The 22,710-nt window shown below is 40.6% G+C and overlaps 1 protein-coding gene across 1 annotated transcript; it reads right to left on the minus strand.

Moving 5' to 3' along the window:
* Positions 1–201: 201 nt before the first annotated feature.
* Positions 202–19,350, minus strand: podn (podocan). Its single transcript, XM_079673291.1, has 12 exons — positions 19,201–19,350; positions 16,909–16,983; positions 15,143–15,429; positions 14,922–15,015; positions 7,889–7,953; positions 6,256–6,365; positions 6,003–6,159; positions 5,784–5,899; positions 4,642–4,855; positions 4,089–4,532; positions 3,416–3,564; positions 202–978 (listed from the first exon to the last, which is right to left on the minus strand). The coding sequence occupies exons 3-12, from the start codon at positions 15,416–15,418 to the stop codon at positions 840–842; spliced, it is 1,764 nt and encodes a 587-aa protein (XP_079529417.1). The 5' UTR covers positions 15,419–15,429; positions 16,909–16,983; positions 19,201–19,350; the 3' UTR covers positions 202–839.
* Positions 19,351–22,710: the final 3,360 nt, after the last annotated feature.

Raw genomic sequence — 22,710 nt, forward strand, 5'->3', positions numbered from 1 at the left:
AATTAGTGTCTTTTGAATGGAGTCTGGTGGCTTTGGAGAGAGCTGAGATCACGGTGTCATTTCCCCATCAGAAAGAGATTTCTGATGGCCTGGTAAAGCAGTGAAAATTGCTGGGTGAGTGCTGACTGTCATCTATACAAAGGTGTCATTCAACCACAATTGAACATCTGAGCTATCCACATAAGCTTCTGAAGTGGGAGGTTTTGCTCTTGTGTCAATTTATTTTATAACGGAATGTACTTTTTCATTGTCTATACGTCCACATTAAGCAATTTGAAAACTCACATCATGCTTGTAATGGGAATTTGTCATTTTTTACATTTTAAAGATACATTTTTTTAATATTTTTGAAAAATAACCACTTTAGATTAAATCATAATGAAATTGAATTGCAGCAATATCATTTGTACTGAGTGTCAAAGGATTTTTGATTACTAAGGGCTTTCTTGGTTTGAAAATGAAACTGCTAATCTTTTACCCTTGGTGTAAAAACAATAATTACTACTTTATTGTGGTGTTGATTCTGAAACATTCACATGGGAATATTGACATTTACCTACTGTATGTAATGTATTTGTTTTTAATACACAAAAACACAATCAGACAATATATGTTGCGTGTCAACAGTCCAAAACAAATATTTAAAGTTCAGATATAAAGATATGCTATAATAACCAGCCTAAAAAAAGGAAACTAAAATAACTTTATCCGGTATCCTGCACCAGAGATATGTAACTTCCAAACAATAATAGCACTGGAATTACATTCAAGGGTTAATTCCTATTTATAATCAGTTTTTGTCCTTGACACTAAGCGGTCCAATGTCAGCTAACCGTGTCTTATGCTTCCAGTTCCTCCTCTATCTCCTCTCTTTTAAAGGGGAGGTCGGTGTTTCCTGTGCCAATGTCCAGCACTTGCAAGTTGGACAGGTGTGCGAAACCGCTTTCATCCACAGAATCCACAGCCAGGCGGTTAAACCTTAAAGGAGGAAAAGGGAAATGTTCGTGATGCTTTATTACTCAATTGACAGTTGACTTTTGGTGACATTTCAGAGGCTAAAAGCTAAAATCCTGTCGTGCAGAATGGTAAGCAGACAGCAGGTGACATATACAAATCACATCTGTCAGCTTTGATCCACTCAGGGATCAGTGTAGTGGCACATATCTATCGAGAATATATGCCACAATGAATTTCCCACACAATAATGTTTTAATTCAATCAAATACTATACATTTAGTAGGTTTTTTACTCACTGAACATCAAAGCACTTATGAAACACTGGAATTACCTGATCTAAATGCTTGCATATGTTGCCCATGATCTATAGCCGATGGGTAATACACATGCAGTTAGGAATGAATAAACACACGTACATCCTCCTTTCACTTCCACTTATTCACGGAAAGCATTCCAGCCACACTAAATTGGCTCAGGCCAAAGGCTGCCAGCTGTGGGGGGAGTTTGGTGGGAAAAAGAAGAAAAGAATAACACAAAGAGCACAGCAGCCTGGAAGGGGTCAAGTCCCGTAAACACAGCCATAAAGCAACTAGGTCGAGGTCAGGCTGACAACCAAACAGAACAAAAGCTTTAAAGCGCACATCTGAAACCTCTTCACTGTGCTGTCTGACCACTGCTTTCAGCTGCAGTGCCTGTGGGTGTAAGCCTGCACTATGTGGAATAAACCAAAGTGGAACATTTGCTGAATGCACACAAGAGATGGAGGGATTAGATACCACAACGCAGTACTCTGTAAAATGAAGCTCATTCAGACTGTCCAACACAAAAAATGTATTTGATTAGTAATAAAGAAGGCAACAGGGATTGTAACATAGAAAATTATATTTTGAACTGTGGTGTTAGGAGTTAAAAGTAGGGTTTAGTAGAGTTTTCACTATTGATAATTATGAAGCTATCAACAGCTTAGGAAGCCTGGTCTCCTTTCAATTACCTTTCCCTTATGAAGAAACTGCATAAAGTGTTGCAGTGATGACATATTTGTGTAGGCCGACTCGGAAGTTAGCAGCGCAAGGGCTCCCTCAACAAAAATAAATGGGATTTACCCATTGGATTTTTGGTATATTGCATAACAAATATGTTTGGCAAACACATACTGTATTTATGATACTTTCCAGGATAATTTCCACATATAAACACAACTTTGTGATTTTTAGGCGTAAATGCAGTTGTCAGAAGTAAAAAGGTAATGTTAGGCAATAAACAAACATCACGGTTAAATGACTGCACACAGCCAAAGCTAAGCTAAAGACAGTGTAGTGTTGACGTGATGATGTTAAGTATCTCATTTAGCCACTTTTTAGCAACTGCCGTTTTTGAGACACGTTAACGCTTCATACATTCTCAAGTAGGGTATTTACTGATGCACTTTATATAGTGGAACCAAAAGTGAACATCTCTTCGCCTTGTTTTAACCACAGACCTTATTTCAGGCTTCTAACCACAAACATGTCCAAAAGGGAACCAGAATTGGTAATATGTGAAGTCATTTCTGGGTTTTAGCACTCTACACCACTCCATAGTCATTTATGTTTTGAAAGAAATCTTTTATTTGTTTTGGAAAATAAACAGATTGCAATTCTAATGAAAGGCCGTGGAGGTCTACAAAAGAAAAAGGAAATGTTTGAACAACAAATATTCAGTCATATAAAATAACCGAGAAAATGTTTTGTGTCAGATTGTGTGTGGATCAAACTAAGAAAAGACATTTGTTGAAAAACAATGTTCCGGAAAGAACATTTGGTATCGTTTGAACAGAGCCAGGACAGCTGTTCCCGGTCTTTGCACAAAGCTAACCAGCTTGCTTAAGCTACATTTCTTGTGTTTCCCAACAAGGCAAATCTATTCCTTCAAATGACGCAATACTATTACACTACTTTCATAATATTGAACAAAATCCATTCAGAGACTTTGAGCTTTCTGCACTGTGAAAGTCGTCTTTCCATCCACACTTTCTCAATACCTTCTCATTGTCCATAAACTCTGTTTGTAAGAATGTGTTTTGAAATGGAGGAAAGAACACTGGCGTACCCAGCAGCTGCTGTCCCTTGGAGACCTGCAGAGCAGTATAACAAAAACAACAATTTCCACACAGCCATATCTCAGTCGCACTTGTACAATCATTCCCTGAGTGGAGATCAATCTAAAAGGAAAAGAAAGTTATGAAAGGGACAACCTACCAGATTTCCACAAAGCCCTTACAGCAGCAAATAATGTCCTGTTCCCTCACTTGTGTTTCATGCAGCTAATGTGAAGTAACACAGCTTATGCAGACAATCATGAAGAAAAATACAGAGTTAACCATTGCGTAACACCCGTTGAGAAAAAAAGGACTGACAACTACCCAACACTGAGTTTTAGAGGTACTCATCGTATAAGAAATGGTTTGTGGGTCTCTTACCGGAGAAAGATGCCTTTGATGTTTGGAGTGCCTTCAAATGCTGAAGCAGGAACACTTGAGATACGGTTACTCTGCAGGTAAAGGTACTCCAGGGACTCGGGCAGGTCGGACGGGATGTGTGACAGCTGGTTGCCAGACAGGTCTAGGGTCTAAAAATGACAAGATGCACAGTGAATACTAAACATAATGCTTTATGTTCCCTGATCTGTGTACAGATCAAGTCATTGGTCTCAGATCGGATTTGGGTATTAGTATATAACACTCATTTCATTGCTGTTCTCTGCTTCCACTTTTTACAGTTACATCCTGTTATTCACTGAAAAAACTGAAACATTCACTTTAATTAAATGTATAATGTCAGCCGATTTTGCATAACTGTATTAGGTTAGTTAAAAGCAAATACATTAAGTTGAACCAAAACCTTTTTTATTTTAACTTAATATTATGCCTTCAACTAATCTAAAACAGTAATGTCAAATCTGTTGAAATACTACATTTGATAAAAGTCAACGTTTCAGTTTTTCAGTGTAGTAAAGCTTCACAAGAATCTCAAAAGTCCAGGTTGGGGATTGTTAAGTTCCTGTAGTGGACAAGCACAACAAATGTCTTGCTCTTATATCCGACATGTTTCTTTCTCCTATATCAGACATGTTTCTTTCTCCTATCCATTTACCGTGAGCGCAGTCAGCTCCATCCAGGCTCCCTGGTAGGCTGAATTCAGTTTCAGCTGGTTGTCACTCAGGATGAGCTTCCGTAGCTTCTCCATGCCCGTCAGTGTACCATCTGGTATGGAGTTAAGCTGGTTGTTCTTGATTTCGAGCACCTGCAGGCTGCGAGGAAGACCCAGGGGGAACGATGACAGGCTGTTTCCCGACAGATCCAGGGTTTCCAGAAGACGCAGCTTCCTGAAGGCCTCGCGGTGAAGCTTGGGACTCGTCAGCTTGTTGTAGCTGAGGTTGAGTTCTGTCAGGGTGTACAGCATGGCCAGGTCGTTACGGCTAATGTCAGTAATGAGGTTGTGAAGCAGCATGAGGGTCTTGGCCCTCTTAGGCAAGCCCCTGGGAACCCTCTCCAGCAAGTTGTTGTACAAGTGAAGAGTGTGTAGCTTCTTCAAACCCTAGGCAAAATGCAAATTTGTTTCACAAAGCATTTGAGCATTTTAACCTCCAGGCTGTTCTGCCAAATTAAATTATAATGTAATATATCTTTATAAAATAGATATGTACCCGGAAGGCAGACGGGTGGATGGAACGTGAGCGCAGCTTGTTATTGTGAAGGAGCAGGTACTCAAGGTTTCGGACAGGAGCAAGAGCGTCTCCAGGGATGCTACGAATGGAGTTCTTCTCTAGATGAAGCAGTACTAGATTGCGCGGCAGCCCCATGGGGACCACACTTAAGTTGTTATTTGACAAGTCCAAACACTCCAAGCTGCTCAATTCACTGCCAGAAAAGAAGAGATAGTGATCAATTATTTGTGCTTTCTGTCTGCAAAACAATTATTTATCCACATGAAAAACATATATATATATATGCTGTCCTTCTTTTCCACTATACAATAGCAACAACGGTGGTGGAAGAAGTAATCAGATGTGTTACTTAAATAAAATTAGAAATACTACATTTTAAAAGTACTTTGTTACAAGTAAAAAGCCTGAATTGAAAATACAAAAGTATCGCCATCAAATTATATATATAAATAAATAAGTATATATATATATATATATATATAAATAAGTATATATATAAGAAACAAAAGCAATAGAACTCATTTGAGAACCATACATTGAGATAATGGGTTACTATTATGATTATTCATGTATTCTTATCACAACTGGTAAATGTAAAGCTAATTTGAATAACATTTGTATCGTGCTGCTGGATGTCTTAACCTATACATGTATGTCAAGGTTTATTTAATAATGGATTTAGATTTTGCATAAGCTAATCATCTAAATCTAAAAAGTACTTATCAACAACATCGGTCAAATACCGTAAATGTTGTGGAGTAAAATGTACAATATTGGCTTTTAATATGTTGTGGAGTAGCAGTAGACTCACATTTATTTATTTTTTCAACAAATGTCATATAACTGGATTAGTTTAGTTGAAAGCAATACTATTAAGTTGGACCTAATGCTTTCAACTAACCTAATACAGTAGTGTGAAATCTGTTGACATAATACATTTATTTAAAGTCAACGTTTCGGTTTTTGAGGGTATAAAGTAGCATAAACTGAGAATACTCAGGTATATAACAAGTACCTCAAAATTGTAACTATAAGTACAGTACTTGAGTACATGTACTTTGTTACTATCCATCACTGAGCATAAAGATGTTAAAACATTTTAACTCCTAGGGTTTGTCCACCTGAAAGTCTCGTTGTCCATGCCCTCATTGTTGAGGAGGTTGCTCTGGAGATACAGCTCTCTGAGGTTTGACAAGGTGTCAAAAGCCCCTGCAGGAATTTCCTCCAACTTATTACTCTGCAACGACAAGAACAATCCTTATGCTATAATTTACTGTAGTCATTAAGGTGATGTATTTCATCCACCTTACGCCTAAATGCCCACTGAACAGGTGCTGCACCTTCAGATGAAGACGGAAGAGGCTGGAGGGCAGGTTCCTCGGGACGACCCGCAGGAGGTTGCTGGACATGATGAGGATCTCCAGGTTGTCAGAACCATTGAACGCATGTTCAGGAAACCCTGCGTCCGTCAGCTTGTTGTTATGGAGATACACAGACCTGGGATCCATGATCAAGGGACATTGTCATGCGTACAGTAAATGGACATGATTCCAGTAACTAGGAGTAAATTGACTCAAACACACACATACGTACCTCAGTTTGGGTTTTTGGCCAAATGTATACAGGTAGATCTTAGTAAGCTGATTAGCAGCAAAATCAGCACTAACCAAAGAGGGTGGTAGGACTATTGGTGCTGAGGTGAGCTGTAATCACAATAAAATAAGCAGGACAATACATATTTAATGAGATACGGTCATGAATACCGGTCGGATTGTCCCGATTCATGGTCCCAGGATCCTAATGTCTTTTGGGATCCCCTTTTATATAGTGCCACGAGCGGTTCAGTGTTTGTAGAGTCAGTTAAAGTCCCCTGAGCATGTACAGTATAATGATGAATCTACTGATCCCCTTGTCAAACTTTGAATCTGTAAAATTGTTTGACCAATTTCTGCCAATTTATCCCCAGCTGACTTTGTGTTTACTGCTCATAGGAATATGTTAGCGTGATATAACAGAAGACCAAATGGTTACCATGGTGAAGATAACACCTTATAAACATGTGCATGTTAACACTCCCATTATGATGATTTAAGCATGTTAACAATATTTGTACAATATTAGCATTTATATGTAAGAAGAAGAAGAAGATCGACCCTAACCCTAACCCTAACCCATTATTAATCCCCCGAGGGGGAAATTCAGTTTCCACTCTGTGGTACACACACATGCGTTTTTATACAGGTAATACAGTACACACTTTTTACAACATGCACATACTGTACATATACAAATAAACACAGTTATATGCACACATGCACATGCAGTTGAGAGGTCAGAGCGGAAGCAGCCAGTCTAGCCGGGGTTAGGTGCCTTGCTCAAGGGCACTTCGGCAGTGGCCCAGGAGGTGAACTGGCTACCAGTCAACACTCCGTATTTTTTAGTCCGATCGGGATGTGAAGCGGCAACCCTTCGGTCCAAAGTCCAATCCCCTACAAACTGAACCACTGTAGTGTACAGGTAAATAGAGCTGATAGTTTTCTATGACCTTAACCATCTCAAATAAACACTCAAATGTATTTTTACTTTAGAGATTATAGTGGTTTTGAAAGACAACACATCTATATTGTTGTTTGTGTAGAAGAATTTAATTATTTCCTACGAGTATTTGCTTTGATGCCGTCTGTCTTCTCTAAAGAAGTGGACTACTGTACAATAAGCTTTGCAGCCCTTATTAAAAGCAAGGTTTTCTTCACTTCTTTCTCCACAGAACAAGTACACCATTGTAAAAAATAGCAAATCCGAGAAGCACTGGTGAGATTAAATGTTCATTTAGAGCTCTCTCCTTTATAACATGGTTCATGGATTAAAGCAGCATGGGTGTCTTTGAGGCTTAGTGAGCATTTTAAAATCCCCTATTCTTCCTGTTTACCTATTCATCTCTGTGAAGGCAAAAAAACAATCTGTCCATCCTTTCTCTGTCTCTCGCTGTGGCCAAAAGGGTCAGTAACATTTTAGCTCTCACCAGCTGGCACAGCCATACTGGAAGTGATTATCAGCATAAGCTCGCACACAGTGAATGAGAGGAGACTGCCACCTCTCTCTGCCAGCTGGCACTATGTCAGCGTATCGGAATAAAATGTAATCAAATGATTGTGTTGCCTTTGCATAATTTAAGCACATTTTAAGTTTCAGTATTGAGAATAAACACGAGTTTACTGGGACTCACCTTGTTATTTGCCAGGTATAAATAAGCCAGCTCTTCAAGCATCTCAAAACCTTCATCTTCAAGGCCTATCAAAAGAAAAACATCATGAACTATTAATCAGCTATGAGTAAGTCTCAACTGTCTCTTTTGTTCAAAAGTTAATTGGCTTATTTTAACAACGTGATCACATGATTCCTTCCGATATTATTGAAGGTCTGCTGTAAGCTAACTAGCTGACCTAGCTAACCTAGCTAACAGTAATTTTAAATACTTATGAAACAGACTAACTCTACCAACAGTGAGAGCTGGACAACTTTATCATCCCTGAACTTCAACCATCTGTGTGCATCCATTTTTAGTTTCCCCTGATTTCTGTTGTGTTTTGAGCTTCTTGCAGCATTTTTATTTGCAGTGTTTGTATGTGATGTAACTCTGCAATATGTGTCTGACTTGTAATATGCTCATTTGCGCAAGGGTGGAAATGACCAATAATTTTGCCAATTTCACTCGTGTTCTATTTAGTACATTGATTTATTGGCAATTACTGGACTTAATTTTATTCATAGCACAGTGACGCTAATGTGATGCTTCTGAATGTTTTTTCAGTTCAGCTTGTCCTTCTAAAGCATCTAAAGCAAAATCTTTATTTGTGTAGCTTTCACATTGATGATAATCTAATACATCAGTGCATACCTTAAGTCAGTCCCACTGATAATCAGTGTATGCTCAGTTCAGCTTGACAAATCTGAAGTAAAACTTTATGAAACTAAAACTATAGACAATCCTTGTTCTGACCCTGAGAATGAGTAGTAACTGGGGATGGCTTAAAAATAAGGTATTTTAATGATTGGTTTCTCCCTCTAAAATGTAGAGAAAACCAAAGCATTGACCAGAACATTGTTAGGGCAACTACATGGTAGGTTCAGGAGTCTACAGATAAAGAGATAGATAGAGATTTGAAAAAGAGACTGAAGGAAGAAGAGGTTCTAACTTTCGACTGGACCAATGCAATTGATGCTAAATGATTCCAGGCACTCAAGACTTGATTGGAGATTTTAACTGGGACTGGTTAACTGCAGTGTCAGAGGATTTTAAAAACCTTTGTATCTCTTTAAATTTTATTAAGATTGTTGACAGTCCTACTCGTCCTAACACTAAGTCCCCGAATAAATCCTCCCTAATTGATCTCATTTTAACTAATGTTCCCCTATAAATACTCATCTGTGGGAGTATTTGCAAATGATTTGAGTGATCACTGTGTTGTAGCCACAATTAGGGACACTAAGGTCCAAAAGGTTAAACCTCACATTATCATTAAGAGAGACAAAAAACATTTTGGGGAGCAAGGTTTTTTTCATGATCTGTTTGGGTTTGATTGGGGAAAAATCGATTTGTGTGCAGATGTAGACACTGCATGGTCTTATTTTTATCTTGGTTTTATGGAGATCATTGATAGACATGCACCCCTGCGTAAATTTAGAGTAAAGGGACGAGACAATCCTTGGTTTTCTGCTGAACTGTCCAGTCTCCTTCATGAGAGAAACAAGGCCTGGGCAAAGGCTAGGAAATCAGGCTCAGAGGTAGAATGGCTGCGTTTTAGGCAGCTAAGAAATAGCTTCACTTCACATATCAAAAGTGCTAAATCAAAGTACTATCTGTCAGTAACCACAAAGAATCTGAATAATCCTGGAAAATTTTGGAAAGCCATTAAATCGTTATCCACCGGTGATATCCGTAATGAGCTACCTCCGTGCATTACCACAGCATCTGGCTCCATATCGGACAGGGGCAAGGCTACTATGCTAAATTGCTTTAATGAGCATTTTGTGTCCTGTGGTTCTCTATTTGATTCTGTCACTAACTCTGTTTCTGTGAACACTACAGTCTGTGACTCTGAAAAACGTGTTTTGGAAAACCCTTTTAGTTTTACTCATTTTACTGTTGATGTTGTTCGTGAATCTTTAACCAAGTTAGATCCTAAGAAACCGGCTGGCCCGGACAACTTAGAACCTTTCTTTTTAAAGATAGCTGCAGATTTTATTGCTCCACCTCTTACTACTCTTTTTAACCTCTCCCTCAGCACAAACACAATTCCAAAATTGTGGAAGTCAGCGTATGTCCTGCCTTTACTAAAAGAAGGGAGGCCACCTTATTAAATAACTATAGGCCAATCTCTAAGTTGTCAGTTCTGGCGAAGGTGCTCGAACGCCTAGTGAGTGAACAGGTAAAGGAGTTTTTATGTAAAAATGACATCCTGTCTAAACATCAGTCAGGCTTCAGAAAGCAACATAGCACCATCACTGCCACAATGAAAGTGGTGAATGATGTGGCGAGTATTTTAGATAATAAGCAGAGTTGTGCAGCTCTATTTATTGACCTGTCCAAAGCGTTTGACACCGTTGATCATCGCATCTTAAAGCAGAGGCCAGCCAGTATAGGCATGTCCAGCCATGCAGTGGGGTGGTTTGTGAACTACCTCTCTGAAAGGTCTCAATGTGTTCATTTTGATGGGCTGTCTTCTGAGTGGTTGAACATTGCAAATGGTGTTCCCCAAGGTTCTGTTTTAGGTCCACTTTTATTCTCCATCTACATCAACAGTTTAGGTGAAAATGTCGATGAAGCCACTTTACATTTTTATGCGGATGATACCGTGACGTACTGTGCAGGTCCCTCCATTAAGGAGGCTGGTGTTAAATTACAGGCTGTTTTTAACATTATTCAGACTCAGCTCTCTGAACTAAAGCTTCTTTTAAATGTTGATAAAACCAAGGTAATGCTCTTTTCTAAAGCTTAAAAGACAACAGAGCCTGTTTTAGATATTGTAACTACGCAAGGAATAAAACTTGAAGTGGTTACCTGTTACAAATACCTTGGTATCTGGCTTGATGATTGTCTCACTTTTAAACTTCATGTAAATAACCTGCTTAAAAAGCTGAAGGTTGGGCTAGGTTTCTTCTACAGGAACAAGTCCTGTTTCTCGCTTGAGGCCAGGAAAAGGCTAGTCACTGTGACCGTTTTACCTGTGCTGGACTATGGTGATCTGATGTATATGAATGCACCTGCCAATTGCCTGGTCAAGTTAGATGCTGCGTATCACAGTGCTCTAAGATTTGTGACAAATTGTAAAGCAATAACACATCACTGTACCCTGTATGCAAGGGCTGGTTTGCTTTCATTAATTGTACGGAGGCTCAGTCACTGGTACATTTTTATATACAAAGCCATGTTAGGGAAACTTCCATCTTATATCTCCTCCCTGATCTCACGGAAAATTGTAAGTGGCTACTGCCTGAGATCAAATGCTGTGGTTTTATTAAATGTGCCAACTGCTAGGACTGTCGAAGACAGCTTTTAGATGCGCAGCTCCTCTGTCTTGGAATAGTCTGCAAAAGGAATGGAAGCTGAGCAATCTGGTGCCACTAAATGTATTTAAAGCTTGGTTGGATGCTACTCAATCGGAAGCTATTGGTACCTGTTTCTGTGGATAATTATGTAAATGATGCTGTACTGATGTCCTTGTTGTTCTGTCTATGTTTCTATGTTTCATGTGGAACTACTTGAGCAGGTCTCCCTTGAAAAAGAGATCAATGATCTCAATGGGATTCATCTGATTAAATAAAGGCTTGAAATGAAATGAAATTGATTGACATTTCAGGAGAGCAGTTCCCAGTATAATGTATTTAAATGACTTAAATAAACATTGTGATATTTTGTCTTTACACTACAGACATGTTCACAATCTTGGAGTTATTATATCCCATATAAATGTAATTTTCATCTGAAGAGTGTATGTTGCTCTATTAGGGCTACTATAATAACTAAATGCTTGGTCCATAAGATTTGGGAGACGAAGGAAACAGAAACAAAGCTAGCTGTCGCACGGCTGGCCAGAAAGAGAAAAATCCTCCAAGCTCTCTGTTCCTCTCAGCAGACTGTCAGAATTATAATGACATGTTGGCATTCAGCTACACATCTAGCACACACAACAAAGGCTTAGTCAATGGGGAAACTATCGTTAGCAAGAGGTTTGACGCCTGTTTTGCCATTTGTACTTTTGATGCTTTTGTGAAGACCAGTCTGGTCTCCGTCTTCTTAAGTTAACTGGGAGAAGAGTGAGGCAGTTTTGGTAGGTCAGTGGAGTGTAGGAAATAGGCCCAGTCTTCCTGGTAACCTCAGCTGGGGAAACAAGGGTTTAAAGGTCATGGGAGTATGGTTGGGGTCTGAAGACATGGTGGAACAGAACTGGGAGGGATTGCTGGGAAAGGTGCAAGCGAAATTAGCCAAATGAAAATGGCTGCTACCCCAGCTGTCCTACAGGGCAGGGCCGGCCCTCGGCATAGGCAATATAGGCGAATGCTAAGGGTACGTCAACCCATAGGGGGCGCCGAAAATTGAAAAAAAAAAAAAAAAAAAAGTTAGAAATTTAAAAGATATATTTTTTTAAATTTCATAACACAATTTCCAGATTTTGGATCAACAAAGTACATCTTATTATCTTATACTAACAGAACTACGCATATATTGCATACAGCGCCCGTAAACTATGGCACACCACCCCCCCCCCAAAAAAATCAAATTGAACTGCCCCAGCCCCAGTTAAAACCAGAGGTTTATGTGAAATTGTTCTTTTTTTGAAATAATGGTTTTAGTGTGCAATTATAGGTTTTAATTTTGTATTTGTTTTCATTTAAAATAAATCAAACTTCCAAAACACATATACAGCTTCTGTGTGCTTTTATTAACATTGGAACTTACTGTGTAAGCGTCCGCGGGGGGGGGGGGTCTCCTGAAAGACTGAGCGGCTCTGATAACCTTTGCTCAGTTAGGTAAAGGCACACCTTTATATGATCATTATAGGCGCGCCCCCCCCCCCCCCCCCGGGGGGGGACGCCAGCTAAAATCTTGCCTAGGGCAGCAAATTGGTCAGGGCCGGCCCTGCTACAGGGGAAGAGTTCTTGTAGCCAACAATCTAGTTGCCTCGTCTCTGTGGCACAAACTCCATGTGAGGATCTGCAGTACTTCCTCCTTCTGTTTCCCCTGTCTGTGTTTGTTTTGTCTGTGTGTCTGTCTCCCTGGCTGGGCGTGGCTACCTACATTCCGATTCCAACCTACTCACCTCGTCAGCTGCTGCTCATCTCACTGATTGCCACTACTCACCTGCACCTGCTTAAAACCCTGGTTCCCATCTTCAGACTTCGCCAGTTCTTTGTTTATTCTTCAGTGGTAAACTATTGTCCAGGCCTACTAGTGTTTTTTCCTAGTGACTTTTTGATGCTCCTAGTGAAGGGAGATCATTTCCTAATCCTGCTTGTTTTTCCTGTTCCAGATCCACATACTCCAGCCGCTCTGCCTGCCACGTCCAGCCTCCCCTCCTGATCAGCCCAGCTCCACGTCTTCCCCCTACGTGTGCTTACTCAACTCCTTGTCAGTGTCGTGGACAAAATAAAGCCTTTTTGACACTTCACCACAGTCTCAGTTGTAGTGCTTGCATAGCGGGTTCTCATCTTCAGTCACTTCTCGGGAAGCCTAACACTCCAGGTGTTAACCCCACCGCCGGGCCTCATGAAACATCTGCAGCGGCTCCTCGTGGATTTCTTCTGGTCGGGTCATCACTGGGTGCCAGCATCGGTCCTGTACCTACCTGTAGCGGAGGGGGGGGCAGGGCCTTGTGGACATTACTGCGAGGACTGCTGCTTTTAAACAGCAGGCAGCTCAGCCTCAGCGGCTGCTGTATGGTGCCTCTCCCTGCTGGCTGGCTATGGCCCGGCTGTTGCTCTGGAGGGTAGGGGGCTTTGGTTTTGATAAACACCTGTTTCTGCTGAAGGCCCCTGCGTACAAGATAACTGCACTTTCACCTTTTTACTGCTCTCCGATTGGCTGGTTTAAACCATTTTTTACAGGAGTGGGTGGAAGGGTTGGGGGAGGTTTTCTCCATACCACTTTTTGTCCATGGCCCCAAATACACCCTGAAAAATAAGGAAACTCTAGTACTGACACATTTCTTGCTTGCTAATGCAAAATTAGCGATCTGGAAAAGTCGGAAAAACCAACTTGCTGGAGTGGGATGGACGGATGCAGTGCTCTGTCTGAGGGAGCTGGTGGCAGCGCGTCTGAGGGTGATTGTATTGCACACAATGAGATGGTGCTTTATTCACAAAACCTATTGAAATACACTAGAGAATATTATGGGAGCTAGAATATAGTGTGTACCACCTCATTTCCATGGCATGGTACAGCTCAACTTGATTCTACTTGACTTACTTTTGATGGCGGGTACATGCCTCCATTTCGAAAGAATATTGTTCCCCATCAGTGTCGGTGGGAGGCTTAGCTTTGTAAAATGTTTTTTAAATATGAGTAAAGTGAGCTTGGCTAGTAGGTTGGCAATTTAAAAATGGCGGGTTTCGGCACGACACAGGACACGGTGTGGCACCAAGAACATTCCTTGGGACGATTCTCTGATGAATCAGTGCCCTGTAGTGTTTTCAATGTACCTTTGAGTATAGGTTGAGGTTGCTTGGAACCACAAATGAGGTGGTACTAAAAAGAGCACCAGGTACTTCGACCTTTGTCTATGGAAGCAAACCAAATAATGCTGCAGAAAATAGGCATAATATAAGGGTAGTGATGACCCTATTAAACTAAATGAGGCATACAGTATTTAAGCGGCTTGCCAGTTCATTTTACAGGTAGACAAATAGAGCTCAGATATCCTTGACAGCAGGTCACTGCATTTCTTTCTGCCTTAAAAGACTATTATTGACTGTAAGCAAAGCCTAGTATTGATTTGTGGGAACACTTGACAGCCAAAGCACTTGTCTTTTATAAGCTGTGCTTCAATAAAAGTGTAAAAGTAAATATGGACGCACACCAAACTGCATTTCTCCTCTAAAATATCTCCCAATGGCGATAGTTAGTCATTAAAAGAGTAAAATTGCTTTAATTTGACCTGACAGTGATCCCACTGCTGAGCAGGGAAAAGCATGTACTGTATTCGACAGAACCCTTTCCAACAGAACACTGCTGGGTGTTTAGACTGTTAAACATTGTTTACCAGCTGATGTAAGCCAGTTGTTCTGAAGGTTGAGGGTCTCGAGCTGATGCAGATGGGAGATGTGCTCCACTGTTATCTCCTTGATTTTGTTGTTCTGGCATCGGGGGACAAAACACAGAGAGTTCATACAAAGGCAGCCAGATTGCTTTAGCCTACATAATTTCTGAGCAGAATTACAAAATGTTGATTTAATGAACTGTATGTGTATGCAGTCTACAGACCTGCAGAGAGAGCTGGCGAGTTTTTTCCGACAGCTCGGCAGGAAACTCTGTGAGATCGACTCCAGCACAGTCCACCGAGCCTTCTGCCGTACAGCTGCACTCCAGCGGACATTCAAGAAGCTCAGATTTCGTCACCATTGTTGAGATGTTGCTCTCCTTTATTGGCTCTTCCTCCTCCTCTTCCTCTGGCTCAAGAGGGGCCTGGCAATGCACCAACACCAAGGCCAAGAGCAGCACACTCAGGGCCTGCAGGATGGAATGCTTGGGAAAGGCCATGCCGAGCTTTCCTGTTGCACAAGCACATGGAAAGAAAAGTTCAAAACATCAGGAGGATTTGGTTCCTGGAAATAGGGTCTTGTTTATAGTACAATCTTCTACTGTTGGCCATTAAAGTGGTGGTAGATTCTTTGTTGATCAATGTAACCTATTATTATGTTGAGTGAATGCACCATACACCACTGTGGCTCCCAAATAAATGTTGTGTTGGGATAAGCCATCTTCACTGTTTACTACCCTACTGTCTGTCAATAACGGCAGGAGAACTCTGTCTGGTTATTACTAACTCATCCCTACAAAGCAGATGGGCTATAATTGGCATGGTTGAAAACACACTTCTTGATGTTGTTAAAGCACCCCAAAATCCCAATTACTCACTGTCGATTTCTAAAAGAAAATATTTAGCTCACAGCTACACAACTTACAGGGACACTTGAATTGAACAGAGCCAGAGTGTGTTTAGTGATTTTCCTATAATGACCCGTAAAAAGGCATTCTGTGAAAAATGCCTATTGACTTAGACGAGATGACAGGGGTTAATCTATTTGTCAGACACTGATTATTAAGCCATTCTATCATGCAGTGGGTTTGAACAAAACAAATTACATTATCTAACTTCCAGCCTCTTTGCACATGGTCTACCATTTTGTTCCACGATGAAATGTCAGAAGAATTTTTGTGGATGATTAAGAAATGTGCTGCAGACATTCATTTTCCCTTCAGGCTGAATTTCAATAGCTTTGGTATTCATCTGACTTTTCCTCATCAAGTTGACATTTAAGTTTGTCTAAACATTGGTGTATAACCAAATACATGCAAGACTAATGGTATTCCCATTAGCTTAAAGCTGTAGAAACCGATTAAGCTAATACTATCGTTGCCTTTACACAGATCTGGGCATAGTGACGGGTGAGCCAGTGGCTACCGGCTAACGATGCTAGTCCGTGGGGCACACAAACAAGTACTAACATGAACTAGGATACTAACATTGTAAGTAAACAAAGCACAGAGAAACTTGGATTACACCCACAACACATTATTTGCCTAAATGGGCCCTATTATTCCAATTTTCAGGTTCATAATTGTATTTAGAGGCTCTACTGGGACATGTCTCCATGCTTTAAAGTTCAAAAAGCTCTTTATTTTTCTCATACTGCCTGTGCTGCGGCACCTCTTTTCACCCTCTGTCTGAAACCAGAGCCCAGCCTGCTCAGATTGGTTAGCTGGCCGGTTCTGTTGTGATTGGTCAACCGCTAACAGATGTGTTGGAAAGGTCCAATGTCTTTCCCGATCTTTTTCAATGTGTTTGAGCGCTAGCCAATGGAAGAGTGAGTGTTATCTATGTTACGGATGTAAACAAATAAGTCTAATGGAGCCATGGGATTATGTACGACATCATTTCATTTCAAATCTTTTTCAAAACAGCAACACTGGTCTATCTCTGCAGGGCATTTTATTTAATTGATGAAGGGTTTGCCATATTTACGTACCAGGCTAGCAACAAAAGGCGTCCGGTTCTCTGCCCTCTGCGTGTCTGAAGCTTCGAGCCTCAACAACTTGAAGGGCTAATTTAAAAAAAGAAAACAAGCATCAAGCATCTTGTCATTACACACACACACACACACACACACACACACACACACACACACACACACACACACACACACACACACACACACACACACACACACACACACACACACACACACACACACACACACACACACACACACACACACACACACACACACACACACACACACACACACACACACACACACACACACACACACACACAGATACACACACACACAACAACAGTTTTGAAAACTGGTTCTGATTGTTGTCATTTATGAGGTACTTATCCCTAGTAGTTGTGTAAACTAAAGGCCCTGACACACCAAGCAGTCACCAGAGAACTCGCCGATGCCAACGCCGACTGTTACGTCGGCGTGTTCTCCTGCATCTTGGCCATGTGTCGCACTGGAACACACCGCAAAGACTTCAGCCGAGTACGTACGAACTGCGCATGCGTGAGTGGCAATAACTCTCCTTACCAGCAGGAGCGGTAGGTGTATTCGTCATTAAAAACAGGAAACAACCGGAAGACAGAGAAGAAGAATAGTCTACATGATATAAACAAACAACAAATGACGTGTGCGTTCCATTTTCACTCTCGTCCATCGAAAACATGTTTCGTGCGGTACTGGAGCTATCAGCCATTGGAGTGTTGCTTGTGGAAGACATTCTCAAGCAACCGTTTCGCTTCTCATGCACTGATTCGCTAACTGAACAGCCAATCAGAGTGATTTCTTTGTCCGACTGCCTGTGTCGGCCATGAAAGGACAAATAAGGCGTGTCACACACCAAATCGAGTTTGGGCGACAGGGCATGCTTCGTCGTCCGACTAACGAAAACGGCCGATTTCGGCCTGGTGTGTCAGGGCCTTTTGGTACATGGTGGCCACATTGCCCCCTCCTCCCAAGTAGTGTGCTACTGTGTGAGTCAGCAGCCGTAAAACTTACTTTAGACACCTAGAGGTAAGTCCCTCGTGAATGAACTGAAGCCATTATGTATGTTCTTTTGCCAGATACACCAGACTCCATAAAGAAAAACTGTTATTTAAGCAATGTATAACTCTAGTCTACTGCCCCTCTATTTGTTAGTATGATTGTGTTATTGCATGTCTTTGGTGAATCCGAAGTTACCCTTTAAACCCACAACAAACATAGCTTGTACCTCAACCACTTGACCCAACACTTAAATGGTCTAGTCCATTAGAAACTAATTCCCCAGCACTTACAATGCTTTGGCTTATTTGAAGCGAACATATATGCGCTATTATTTTTGTTCTGAGTTTATATCTTTTCGGTTTATTGCATTTATTGTTAGTCTTTGGATAAAAGCTTCACTAAAAGGAAATGTAATGTAATGTAAAAAAACTGAAACAAACAAAGTAATCAAGGCAGCGGTAGACCAATGGAGTCTGTTGGTTTTGGCGAAAGCATGGATGGACATGAGAGCTTTAGTTGCTGTGGCCAAAGAGCTGTTTTAAGGGAAGGGAAAGCATTTCCACAGGCTGGTACTCAACTCTGTTTCTCCAATGCTAAAGCTTCAGGTATAGATCAAATGAAATAATAAGAATCTAGCCTTTTGTTTCTGTCAGACAAGCACAATAGTGTTTATTTGAGGCTAGAGTTTAGGGAAAGCCAGGAAAAAGCCTGCTGTCCAGAAGTTTTGATAGAACCATTTAAGGGGGCAATCAAGTCATGCTCTCAAAGCAAAGGTCTAAAAGCCATCTATCAGAAGAGCTTGTTTGTTTGTCCACACAGAAAATCCACAAAGCTGAATGCTTACACTCACAACAAATACACACTAAAAGCTTTTGCACTTTACTGCACTTATTGTACATGTGAACGATGGCTAGAATATAAAACAGCAAAGCATCCAGGGGTCAGAGAACAGTTTAAAGCTGTCATAAAGTCAACAGCACTCTTATGCTACCTTGTAATTTAGAGGCTTCAAGAGCAAGTATTTATTAGCAGAGGCAGAGTATTTTAAAAGTCTTCATATCATTTGCATGGTCTTTCTCGGCTGAGCAGAGGTCGTAAGGTTGCTTTGCTAAAGTGGATCGTCTGGAATTCATATTGTCATGCACAGAAGAATGAAGCTGACACTTAACAGCCCAGTATAATATAGAAAGATGACATAACAGCAGCCATCCATAAAACATGCAGCGAAGAAGTCTGCCAAAGCAATATTCTGCTGGTCTGCTACTTTACCCCGTCCGACCAAGGTTTGCTGAAGCGCACGGAAGTCTGACGTCCAGTCCAAACACAAGCTGTCCCATAGCAGGCGAGGAGTCACACAGCCACGGCAGATGCCCTCCAGATGTGAGGAGAGAGAGCGGGAGAGGGAAAGTTAAGAGAAAGACATGAAGGGGAACAGGCAGGAGTGAAAAAGGAAGGGAGTGAGTAAGCGAGAAAGCTTGGATCTGAAATCGAGCCAATACCCAAATGATTCCCTTTTTTTCTCATATTTTCTTCCAGAGAATTTGTTTTTTTGTCCTTAGTGTAGCAGTTTCTGTTGAAGTATAATATGTTTCAACAAAAACTTTCCATTCCCACATGATTGAAGTGAGATTATAATCATAGACTTGGGATAGAAGGCCTGATCACTTCAAATAGATCTTGGGCTGAAAAAATGTGTTCCAATGTATAAAAAGAACATTATCCATTAAACATGTTACTTATTTGAAAAATCTGTACCTCTGTTTGTTGACATGTTCTGAGGTATCTTCTATTTGTGGAAGAAAGAATTTATTTTTATCATAGGAATAAATCAGAAAGAAGATGAGTTGCCTTCCAGATTGGGGCAGCATGTGATCTACAGTAATGTCCCACGTGTTTTTGAAGAAGACCTCTTCAACAAGCCCACCTCCCATTAGGAGCAGTGTGTGAACATCTGCTGCCATTATGATGCGTTAGCACAGCTCATTGAACTTCAACTTCACGTGCAAAATAGTTCTGGTATAATTTATCACCGTGGGCAATCAAAATGTGCTTTTCCTTTTGTCCGCTTTGTTTTCGCATTTTCACACCTAGTTTTTCATTTAACTTTGAATCAAAGGTAAGCGCTATATAAATACAATTTATTATTATTATTATTATTTTTAATTTCCAGCTTATTATTAAAACAATTTCAACAATATGCGAAGTGAGCAAAAATGAAAGCCCAGGTTCTCATCTCTACTATCATAGATTAACAGCGTTATGTTTGGAAGGCATTCAAATAAAACAGTTTAAAACAAAGTAAATGTATAAACATGGTTGGAATTTGGTTTTCTTATCAAGCTCCACTTTTGTGGAATCAGCTTCCAGTTTGTGTTCGGACGGCAGACACCCTATCCGTTTTTAAGAGTGCACTTAAGACCTTCCTTTTTGATAAAGCGTATAGTTAGGGCTGATTAGATTTAGCCCCTAGTTTTGCTGATATAGGCTTAGTTTGTCGGGGGACATCTTACTTCTTCCTTCTCTCTGTCTATACCTGTGTATTCTCATGTTCCGATTAACCCAGCTTCCCCAAATGTCTTTCTTTTTGGTGTCTATATACGCCGGGATCCGGAGTCATGGATGATCCTGCGGTCCTGTGTCATGGATCGCGAGTCCTGGATCTTGAGTAGTGGCTGTGGTCATGGATCATAAGTCCTGGATGGATATCCTCGTGGATTCATCTTCCTATTATACACACATGCATTTCCAAACATTTGGACTACCTATGTTACAAATGTATTATCTTTTCAATTTACACACGGCATCTATTGCACGTCTGTCCGTCCTGGGAGAGGGATCCCTCCTCTGTTGCTCTCCTTGAGGTTTCTCCCATTTTTCCCTTTAAACTGTGGGTTTTCTCCGGAAGTTTTTACTTGTACGATGTGAGGGTCTAAGGACAGAGGGTGTCGTATTATCATACTGATATTCTGTACAAACTGTGAAGTCCACTGAGACAAATGTAACATTTGTGATATTGGGCTATATAAATAAACATTGATTGATTGATTGATTGATTGATTGATTGATCGATTGATTGATTGATTGATTGATCGATTGATTGATTGATCGATTGATTGATTGGTTGGTTGGTTATTAATACCTGCACTATATAAACGATAAAAGTTGTATAATAAGAAAGTTAGATAAGAGGATCGATACCACTCTATAGATATGGTTAGTAGCGTTATTGTTAGCCTAGCTTAGCATGAAGACAGGAAACAAGAGGAAACTGCTAGCCAGCCTATGTCCAAAGTAAAAACTAGTTGTTAACTGTAATTTAATAATATCCATTTTGGAAAACTGGCATCTTGGTTTCAGTTGTTTATAACTGCAAGAAACCACCTTAAATAAGTATTTAAAATGGACTAGAAAGCTCAAAGAACATCATTTTGATATTTGATGTAAATAAAACTAAACTAAAGTCAAACGTATTTCTATAGCACATACACAGCCTGAGTTGACCAAAGTGGTTAGGGCAGAATATGTAAGGGATAATGTGCAGCGATGCCGATCTAGATCCCTCCGCTTCGCGTCGGGCTCCTGATCAGCCTGTCGGTGTTATTTTCCCCATAATGACCAAGTCGCTGCACATTATCCCGCTTATTACATGGCCACATTCTCAACAAAGTAACGTTATGACTCCCAATATTAATTGAAATGCTTTTATGGATTTAGAAAATGATTTTATTGATTTAAATTGACATGCATCCGCTAAGAAAAATAGTCCGTTGTTACCGTTTGAACTAACGTAGCAACGGCAGGAACTGCTTCGATAACGTTTTTGAGGAGCTTTTTGATTACAGATTTGAAAACATCGCTGCTTGCTTTAAAAGTAGCACAATTCATAATGTCAAACCTTGGAAAGTATCTAGATATCCCTGCCCTAATGCCAAAGTAACTGGCAACTGAATATGTGTCGCCGTTTGATGTCTATGTCTGGACCGCTGCGTAAAAAGGAGGGTTTCTGCCCGTTACTTCTCCGCTGTTTTCTTGTCGCTCTTGTCTTGTCTGCATGCAGTTTGCTTTTCGGCCAAAACTGTATACAGTTCAATCGAACGGACTTGTTTGTGCAGATGTGAGCGTCCTTAACAACGGTCAATACAGCGATAAATGTGAAAGCTCAGATAACCATTACAAAAAGGCCGGCCTGTCGTCGCAATTGAAAGCCAAAGAAAAGAGTCTGGCCTTGAGCTTCAGGTAGTTCTGATATGGTGGTGCAATTTATTCCACAGACAAGCGGCCAGTAATAGAGATGGCGCAGTCAACCCTGGTTTATGTGCTCTGAGTTAACATTCTGTGAACAGATGTTATCATGTCATTTTTCGAGGGTATGTTACGTATATAAGGCAGGAACACTTTTCTCCGTTTTTTTAGGTATTGAGGAACTAGTCAAGCCTCATTCCTTGTCAATAACATACTTTTACAAATTCAAAACCAAGATCTATTCCCAAATCTAGTCCAATAGTTGCACAAACCATTAGTCACGCCAAAGGCTCTCGACCAAGTGTCCGTTTGGGAAGTTGAAAATAAGAATAGTTTTGGGAAACAACTACTTCAACTTCAATCTATTTTTTGTTACTTTGCCACGGCCTTCCTCCACCAGATCCACTTCCAGTCATCATATCAATGCCAGGTGAAGCCCATCAAGAGTCCACTCCTCACCAAATCCTGGTCTTCAGCATCCTCTTCAACCCATCAACATCACCAACTGTGTTTAGACCCTGGGGGCTAAATGAAATC

Source organism: Notothenia rossii, assembly GCF_949606895.1.
Source record: "Notothenia rossii genome assembly, chromosome: 1".
NCBI lineage: Eukaryota > Metazoa > Chordata > Actinopteri > Perciformes > Nototheniidae > Notothenia > Notothenia rossii.

Excerpts from the sequence above, each read along its gene's own strand:
- podn (XM_079673291.1), bottom strand. The coding sequence starts at position 15,418 with ATGGCCTTTCCCAAGCATTCCATCCTGCAGGCCCTGAGTGTGCTGCTC. Across the intron at positions 15,016-15,142 it reads CTCGCCAGCTCTCTCTGCAG|AACAACAAAATCAAGGAGAT; the intron begins GTCTGTAGACTG and ends CCCCGATGCCAG. Across the intron at positions 6,160-6,255 it reads GGCCAAAAACCCAAACTGAG|GTCTGTGTATCTCCATAACA; the intron begins GTACGTATGTGT and ends CATGGATCCCAG.